General features: G+C 34.6%; 1 protein-coding gene across 1 annotated transcript in view; it reads right to left on the bottom strand.

The window, feature by feature from the left end:
- Window positions 1–2714, bottom strand: part of LOC133553898 (trypsin) — a 7055-nt gene extending 4341 nt beyond the window's left edge. The window contains exons 1-2 of the mRNA XM_061902236.1: window positions 2663–2714; window positions 45–210 (exon numbers count right to left, since the gene is read on the bottom strand). Coding sequence (XP_061758220.1) covers window positions 45–210; window positions 2663–2714 — 218 coding nt within the window. The remainder of the gene's footprint in view (window positions 1–44; window positions 211–2662) is intronic.
- Between the last annotated feature and the right edge of the window lie 7286 nt (window positions 2715–10000).

Genomic DNA, 10000 nt, shown 5'->3' on the forward strand with positions numbered 1-10000 from the left:
AGATACAAAACTGTATATGAAAGCAAATTGGCATTAGTACTCACGGTCTCCAGCAGTGGGCAGCAGACACCACCCATTGAGGATGCACTAATGTCCCTCCACAATAATGCTTCCATTGCTTCAGCAGGTTTTTATACTGAAGGGACGCCTGGAACTTGATGGAGTAGGGCACCACCTTATGACCCCCAACGATCCTGGCGCTCCACGTTTCTACACGCAGGTACAAAAAGACATTTAATCATAAATCCAAACTTTGAGTTAGATCTCATTATGTCCTAGATCAGGGGTGTCAAACTCATTTTAGATCGGGGGCCACATGGAGAAAAATCTACTCCCAAGTGGGCCGGACTGGTAAAATCCCTGCAAGATAACTTAAAAATAAATGCAACATAACAAATACCCAGAATCCCTTGCATCCCTAACTCTTCCGGGCTCCATTATACAATCCCGCCCACCTCAACCGACGCACGGAGGGGGGGGGGGGTATTTGGCGTGTATATTGGAGCTCTGAATAGTTAGGGATGCATGGGATTCTGGGTATTTGTTATGTTGCGTTTATAATGTGTTACAGTGCGGACGTTCTCCCGAAATGGGTTTGTCATATTTTGTTGTGCATGTTAAACTTTTTGGAAAGAAAATACAGAAATCCCTGGTTTATCGCTGTTACTTAGGAAAATTTATTTCCACAAAGTAAGTTTTTTTTACATTTTTGGTTATGGTATTGGTTTGTTTTATACATGTTTACAGTTTTGTTTTTTTGTTTTTTTCAAAGTGTCCGAAAAGGAGTAGGAAGAAGCAGACCTTATTTAATCCTGCCCCTTTTCTGTTTTATTTACATCTGTTTGTTTACTTCCTGTACTCAATCTGTGTTATAAACAATTAAATGAATGATTTATTATAAATTTAGTTTTATTTTCCGAGTGGCCAACACAGTAATTATATTTTAGTCCATACACAAGTCTTGAAATTATACTTGCATGTATATGTATTATCGGAAAAATCACATATTATTGGAATTTTAAAAATGTATATATATATATATATATATATATATATATATATATATATATATATATATATATAAACATCTACAGTCCATAATATCATCAAAAGGTTCAGAGAATCTGGAGAAATTACTCCACGTAAGCAGCATGGCTGGAAACCAACATTGAATGACTGTGACCTTCGATCTCTCAGACGGCACTGTATCAAAAACCGACATCAATCTCGAAGGGATATCCCCACGTGGGCTCAGGAACACTTCAGATAACCACTGTCACTAAATACAGTTTGTCGCCACATCTGTAAGCGCAAGTTAAAGCTCTATTATGCAAAGCGAAAGCCATTTATCAACAACATCCAGAAACGCTACCGCCTTTTCTAAGATGGACTGATGCAAAGTGGAAAAGTGTTCTGTGGTCTGATGAGTCCACATTTCAAATTGTTTTTTGGAAATATTTGACATTGTGTCATCCGGACCAAAGGGGAAGCGAACCATCCAGACTGTTATCGACTTAAAGTTCAAAAGCCAGCATCTGTGATGGTATGGGGGTGCATTAGTGCCCAAGGTTTGGGTAACTTACACATCTGTGAAGGCACCATTAACGCTGAAAGGTACATACAGGTACTGGAACAACATTTGCTGCCATCCAAGCGCCGTCTTTTTCATGGACGCCCCTGCTTATTTCAGCAAGACAATGTCAAGCCACATTCAGCACGTGTCACAACAGCGTGGCTTCGGAAAAAAAGAGTACGGGTACTTTCCTGGCCCGCCTGCAGTCCAGACTTGTCTTTCATCGAAAATGTGTGGCGCAATATGAAACGTAAAATACGACAGCAGAGACCCCGGACTGTTGAAAGACTGAAGCTCTACATAAAACAAGAATGGGAAAGAATTCCACTTTCAAAGCTTCAACAATTAGTTTCCTCAGTTCCCAAACGTTTATTGAGTGTTGTTAAAAGAAAAGGTGATGTAACACAGTGGTGAACATGCCCTTTCCCAACTACTTTGGCACATGTTGCAGCCATGAAATGTTAAGTTAATTATTATTTGCAAAAAAAAATTATGTTTATGAGTTTGAACATCAAATTTCTTGTCTTTGTAGTACATTCAACTGAATATGGGTTGAAAAGTATTTTAAAATCATTGTATTCCGTTTATATTTACATCTAACACAATTTCCCAACTCATATGGAAATAGGGTTTGTATATATATATATATATATATATATACAGTACATATATATGTATATACATATATATACATACATACATATATATATATATATATATATATATATATATATATATATATACACATACATACATACATAAATATACAGTGTACAGACACACACACCCATTTATGTATCATGTTTTATCATCCTCTCACTTCTGGAAATGTACATTTCATTGCAACAAAATAGAACAATAACAATAAAATATTTAATATAAATGTGTACAGTCATGTATAGTCAGTATATTTATTTCAACCAGTGTGTATTTTCAATATAATTGATAATATTAACACAAATAATAGGGAAAACATATAAGTCCAACATAGAAATTAATTTAAAAAATGCTAACAGTATGATGACCGTGGAATATATAATTATGAAAAATAAATAGTATAAATGTACTGCAAGACCAAATTGAAGGTACCTCTTATTGAGAACGCCAAAAGTAACAACACTGATCTTCCCAGGAAAGCCATTTTTGTATTCATCATCTGTAAAAAGACAAAAATAATTTATTGGACACTTCATTTAACATAAACATCATCATCATTATCATCTTCATCTTCATCATACAAACACTTCATGACTTTGACTGACGACTCTAAGTTACACGCAATATTCCAACATGAAACACTGATGATACACTCCAATAAAAGTGGGTATCTTGTTACTCACCTAAAAATGACTCACTTAAAAGTTACTCACCTAAAAATCCCTCACCTGGAAAGTACTCACCTAAAATTTACTCACCTAAAAGTCACTCACTTAAAAGTTAATCACCTAAAAGTTACTCACCTAAAAATTACTCACCTTAAAATTACTCACATAAAAGTTACTATTTTAAAAGTTACACACCTATAGCCACTCACCTAAAAGTCACTCGCCTAAAACATACTCATCTAAAGTTACTCACCTAATAGTCACTCACCTTAAAGTTACTTACATAAAATTTACTTACTTAAAAGTTACTCACCTAAAACATACTTATCTAAAGTTACTCACCTAATAGTCACTCACCTTAAAGTTACTCACCTAAAAGTTTTTCACCGAAAAGCCACTTACCTAAAAGTTAATTACCTAAAAGTTACTCACCTAAAAGTTACTCACCTAAGTCACTCACCTAAAAGTTACTCACCTAAAAGTCACTCACCTAAAAGATACTCAACTTAAAGTTACTCAGCTAAAAGTCACTCACCTAAAAGTTACTCAGCTAAAAGCCACTCACCTAAAAGTTACTCACCTAAAAGTTACTCAGCTAAAAGTCACTCACCTAAAAGTTACTCACCTAAAAGTTACTCAGCTAAAAGTCACTCTCCTAAAAATCCCTCACCTAGAAGTTACTCACCTAAAAGTTACTCATCTAAAAGGTACTCACCTAAAACATACTCATCTGAAGTTACTCACCTAAAGGTTACTCACCTTAAAGTTACTCCAAAAAAATTACTCACCTGACAGTTGCACACCTAAAAGCCACTCACCTAAAAGTTACTCACCTAAAAGTTACTCACCTAAGTCACTTACCTAAAAGTTACTCACCTAAAAGTCACTCACCTAAAAGATACTCAACTTAAAGTTACTCAGCTAAAAGTCACTCACCTAAAAGTTACTCAGCTAAAAGCCACTCACCTAAAAGTTACTCACCTAAAAGTTACTCAGCTAAAAGTCACTCACCTAAAAGTTACTCACCTAATAGTCACTCACCTTAAAGTTACTTACCTAAAAGTTACTCACCTAAAAGTTACTCACCAAAAAATCACTCACCTAAAAGTTAATTACCTAAAAGTTACTCACCTAAGTCACTCACCTAAAAGTCACTCACCTAAAAGTTACTCAGCTAATAGTCACTCACCTAAAAGTTACTCACCTAAAGGTCACTCACCTTAAAGTTACTAACCTAAAAGTTGTTCATCTAAAAGTTACTCGCTTAAAAGTTACTCATCTAAAAGTTACCTACCTAAAACATACACATCTAAATGTACTCACCTAAAAGTTAATCACCTTAAAGTTACTCAGAAAAAACTTACTCACCTGACAGTTGTTTACCTAAAAGTCACTCACCTAAAAGTTACTCACCTAAAAGTCACTCACCTAAAAGTTACTCACCTAAAAGTCACTCCCTTAAAAGTTTCTCACCTAAAAATCCCTCACCTAGAAGTTGCTCACCTAAAACGTACTCATCTAAAAGTCACTCACCTATAAGCCACTCACCTAAAAAATACTCACCTAAAAGTAACTCAACTAAAAGTTACTCACCTAAAAGTTACTCAGCTAAAAGTCACTCACCTATATGTTACTCACCTAAAAGTAACTCACCTAAATATCCCTCACCTTCAAGTTACTCACCTTAAAGTTATTCATTTAAAAGTTACTCACCTAAAACATACACATCTAAAGTTACTCACCTAAAAGTTACTCACCTAAAATTACTCACCTAATAGTCACTCACCTTAAAGTTACTTACCTAAAAGTTACTCACCTAAAACATACTCATCTAAAGTTACTCACCTAAAAGTTACTCACCAAAAAGTCACTCACCTAAAAGTTACTCACCTAAGTCACTCACCTAGAAGTTACTCACCTAAAAATATTTAATCTAAAAGTTACTCACCTAAGTCACTCACCTAAAAGTTACCCACCTAAAAGTTACTCACCCAAGAGTCACTCACCTAAGTTACTCACCTAAAAGTTACTCACCTAAAAGTTACTCAGCTAAAAGTCACTCACCTAAAAGTTACTCACCTACAGGTAACTCGCCTAAAAATCATTCACCTTAAAGTTACTCACCTGAAAGTTACTCATTGAAAAGTTACTCACATAAAACATACACACCTTAAAGTTACTCACAAAAAAGTTACTCACCTGACAGTTGCTCACTTAAAAGTCACTCACCTATAAGTTACTCACCTAAAAGTCACTCACCTTAAAGTTACTCTAAAAGTCACTCACTTAAAAGTTACTCACCTAAAAATCCCTCACCTAGAAGTTCCTCAACTAAAAAATACTAATCTAAATGTCATTCACCTATAAGTTACTCACCTAAAAGTCACTCAACTAAAACTTAGTCACCTAAAAGTCACTCACCCAAAAGTTACTCACCTAAAAGTCACTCACCTAAAAGTTAATCACCTAAAAGTCACTCACTTAAAAGTTACTCAGCTAAAAATCTTTCATCTAAAGGTTACTCACCTAAAAATCACTCACCTGAAAGTTACTCACCTAAAAATCACTCACCTAAAAGTTACTCACCTAAAGACACTCACCTAAAAGTTACTCACTTAAAAATTACTCACCTAAAAGTCACTCACCTAAAAGTCACTTACCTAAAAGTTACTCATCTAAAAGTTACTAACCTAAAACATACCCCTGAAGTTACTCACCTAAGTTACTCACCTTAAAGTTACTCACAAAAAAGTTATTCGCCTGACAGTTGCTCACCTAAAAGTCACTCACCTAAAAGTTATTTACCTTAAAGTTACTCACTTAAAAGTCTCTCACCTAAAAGTTACTCACGTAAAAGTCACTCACCTAGAAGTTACTCACCTAAAAGTTACTCATCTAAAAGTCACTCACCTAAAAGTTACTCACCTAAAAGTCACTCACCTAAGAGTTACTCACCTAAAAATCATTCACCTAAAAGTTACTCACCTAAAAGACACTCACCTAAAAGTTACTCACTTAAAAGTTACTCACCTAAAAGTCACTCACCTAAAAGTCACTTACCTAAAAGTTACTCATCCAAAAGTTACTAACCTAAAACATACACCTGAAGTTACTCACCTAAGTTACTCACCTTAAAGTTACTCACAAAAAAGTTATTCGCCTGACAGTTGCTCACCTAAAAGTCACTCACCTAAAAGTTATTTACCTAAAAGTTACTCACTTAAAAGTCTCTCACCTAAAAGTTACTCACGTAAAAGTCACTCACCTAGAAGTTACTCACCTAAAAGTTACTCACCTAAAAGTCACTCACCTAAAAGTTACTCACCTAAAAGTTACTCACTTAAAAGTTACTCACCTAAAAATCCCTCACCTAAGAATTACTCACCTAAAAGTTACTCATCTAAAAGTCACTCACCTAAAAGTTACTCACCTAAAAGTTAGTCATCTAAAAGTCACTTACCTAAAAAGTCACTTACCTAAAAGTTACTCATTTGAAAGTCACTCACCTAAAAGTCACTCACCTAAAAATCCTTCATCTAAAAGTTACTAACCTTAAAGTTACTCACCTAAAAATCCCTCACCTTAAAGTTACTCACCTAAAAATCCCTCACCTAAAAGTTACTCACCTTAAAGTTACTCACTTAAAAGTTACTCACCTAAAAGTTAGTCACCTAAAAATCCCTCACCTTAAAGTTACTCACCTAAAAATCCCTCACCTTAAAGTTACTCACCTTAAAGTTACCCACTTAAAGTTACTCACCTAAAAGCCACTCACCTAAAATTTAGTCATCTAAAAGTCACTTACCTAAAAGTTACTCATTTAAAAGTCACTCACCTAAAAATCCCTCATCTAAAAGTTACTAACCTTAAAGTTTTTTCACCTAAAAATCCCTCACCTTAAAGTTATTCGCCTAAAAATCCCTCACCTAAAAGTTACTCACCTTAAAGTTACTCACTTAAAAGTTACTCACCTAAAAGCCACTCACCTAAAAGTTACTCACGTAAAAGTCACTTACCTAAAAGTTACTCATTTAAAAGTCACTCACCTAAAAGTCACTCACCTAAAAATCCCTCATCTAAAAGTTACTAACCTTAAAGTTATTCACCTAAAAATCCCTCACCTAAAAGTTACTCACCTTAATGTTACTCACTTAAAAGTCACTCACCTAAAAGCCACTCACCTAAAAGTTAGTCATCTAAAAGTCACTTACCTAAAAGTTACTCATTTAAAAGTCACTCACCTAAAAGTTACTCACTTAAAAGTCACTCACCTAAAAATCCCTCACCTAAAAGTTACTCACCTTAAGGTTACTCACCTACTGTAAAAGCCACTCACCTACAAGTTAGTCTATCTAAAAGTCACTTACCTAAAAGTTACTCATTTAAAAATCACTCACCTAAAAGTCACTCACCTAAAAGTTATTCAGCTAAAAGGTACTCACCTAAAAATCCCTCACCTAAAAGCTACTCACCTTAAAGTTACTCACCTAAAAGTCACTCTCCTAAAAGTCACTCATCTAAAAGTTACTCAATAATTTCGCCACACTTAGTGCGTGTTTGACAATCATTGGTACTTCAACTTGAACTTTTTAACTTAAAAGTCACTCACCTTAAAGCGCTGACTCAGCAAAGGTCCTTCTTTCTGTAGCAAATGAGAAGACTTCTTAGCCGTCGCCTTTTTATAGGGAAAGCAAATCTTTCCTTTGAATAGAAATATAACACTGACCTACTGTACTAGTTGACACACTTCTTGGATTGTAAGGAAGTTCTAGTTTCCTATTTCCGCTCTCTGATGTTCTTGGTGACAAACATCAATGGTCCAACACAAGTACACGTCACTTGTCCTAAATCATGCGTGTGATAGTAGTACTACTGCAGTACTGCTAATAATATTTATACTATGTATGGAACTCAGTCAACCAATTACTTGTACTTTTGTTCCCTGATGTGTGTGTGTGTCATAGTTAAGTGTTAGACGTGTGTGTGTTTGTGTTCTTGTATTTCTACCCTTCTCGAGACATCAACAAAGAAAAATACCATCCATATGAGGACCGGTGAACAAGTTAGGACTTAAATCATGGTCCTAATACCAGAAAACATTGCATTGAATAGAGAGCCAATTACTAAAATCCGTGAACATTGCTCCAAAGTTAGGATTTTTGGTTGATTTAATGTGCATATGAAAGTAAACATTGACAGGTGCAAATGTAAGACAACCCACGTTCCATATTTGACCGTAAGATGAACAAATACACTAGGGTTCTAAGACTATAGAGGCTATTAATAGTTAGCTTCTGCAGCTGAGTTGCCCAAAGTGCGGCACAGGGGCCATCTGTGGTCCATGTCACGTTTGTCATCGACCTTAAGCACATTACAAAAAACAAAAAAATAGAGATGGCATTTGCACCCCCTGGTGGTGAAATCTATCAAAATTAGTCGGTCCCAAAAAGGAGGGATTTTTCTAATTGAATGTGTGTCGCTTTTACATATAAAATAACAAGTGTGTGTAAAAAATTGAAGTGCTCCCCTTCTGCCCAACATATGTAATAACAAGTGTGCGTAAGAAATTTAAATGCGCCCCCTTTGGCCAAACTTAATAAAACAAATGAAATAAATATGTATATGGAGACATATTAAGTTAGATTAAAAACCAATTACAAACAAAAAAAATATCCCAAAAATAAATAAACTTAAAGCAGTTTTTTTCTCACAATGTGTTGACTTTTTTCTTATATAATTGGGAACAATGGCTCATATTCTTTCTGTTTCTGTAACATTGCAATATTTTCTCGTAAAATCATGACTTTTTCACGTAAAATGATTACTTTTGAACGCAAAATGGTGACATTTGTCGTATAAAATTCAGACTTTTTTTCACAAAATCTATCAAAATAATTAGGTCCCAAATAGGAGGGATTTTTCAAATTGAATGTGTGTCGCTTTTAAAAGTGCTGCCCCCTCTGGTCAACACATGAAATAACAAGTGTTTGTAAAAGTGTGAAGCGCTCCCCCTCTGGTCAACATATGAAATAACAAGTGTTTGTAAAAATTTGAAGTGCTCCCCCTCTGGCCAACATATGTAATAACAAGTGTGTGTAAGAAATTGAAATGCGCCCCCTTTGGCCAAAATTAATAAAACAAATGAAATAAATATGTATGTAGAGACATATTAAATTAGTTTAAATACCAATTACAAACATAAAAAATATCCCAAAAATAAATTAACTTAAAGCAGTTTTTTTCTCAGAATGTGTCGACTTTTTTTTTATATAATTGGGAACAATGGCTCATATTCTTTCTGTTTCTGTAACATTGCAATATTTTCTTGTAAAATCATGACTTTTTCACGTAAAATGATAACTTTTGAACGTGAAATGGGGACATTTGTCGTATAAAATTCAGACTTTTTTCACAAAATCTATCAAAATAAATAAGTCCTAAAATGGAGGGAGTTTTCAAATTGACTGTGTATCGCTTTTAAAAGTGCTCCCCCTCTGGCCAACAAATGAAATAACAAGTGTTTGTAAAAGTCTGAAGTGCTCCCCCTCTGGCCAACAAATGAAATAACAAGTGTTTGTAAAAGTCTGAAGTGCTCCCCCTCTGGCCAACATATGTAATAACAAGTGTGTGTAAGAAATTGAAATGCGCCCCCTTTGGCCAAAATTAATAAAACAAATGAAATAAATATGTATGTAGAGACATATTAAATTAGTTTAAATACCAATTACAAACATAAAAAATATCCCCAAAATAAATTAACTTAAAGCAGTTTTTTTCTCAGAATGTGTCGACTTTTTTCTTATATAATTGGGAACAATGGCTCATATTCTTTCTGTTTCTGTAACATTGCAATATTTTCTCGTAAAATGATGACTTTTTCACCTAAACTGATAACTTTTGAACGTGAAATGGTGACATTTGTCGTATAAAATTCAGACTTTTTTCACAAAATCTATCAAAATAAATAAGTCCTAAAAAGGAGGGATTTTTCAAATGGACTGTGTGTCGCTTTTAAAAGTGCTCCCCCTCTGGCCAACATATGAAATAACAAGTGCTTGTAAAAGTCTGAAGTGCTCCCCTTCTGGCCAACGTATGTAATAAC

This window comes from Nerophis ophidion, linkage group LG06, assembly GCF_033978795.1.
Source record: "Nerophis ophidion isolate RoL-2023_Sa linkage group LG06, RoL_Noph_v1.0, whole genome shotgun sequence".
In the NCBI taxonomy this organism is placed as follows: domain Eukaryota; kingdom Metazoa; phylum Chordata; class Actinopteri; order Syngnathiformes; family Syngnathidae; genus Nerophis; species Nerophis ophidion.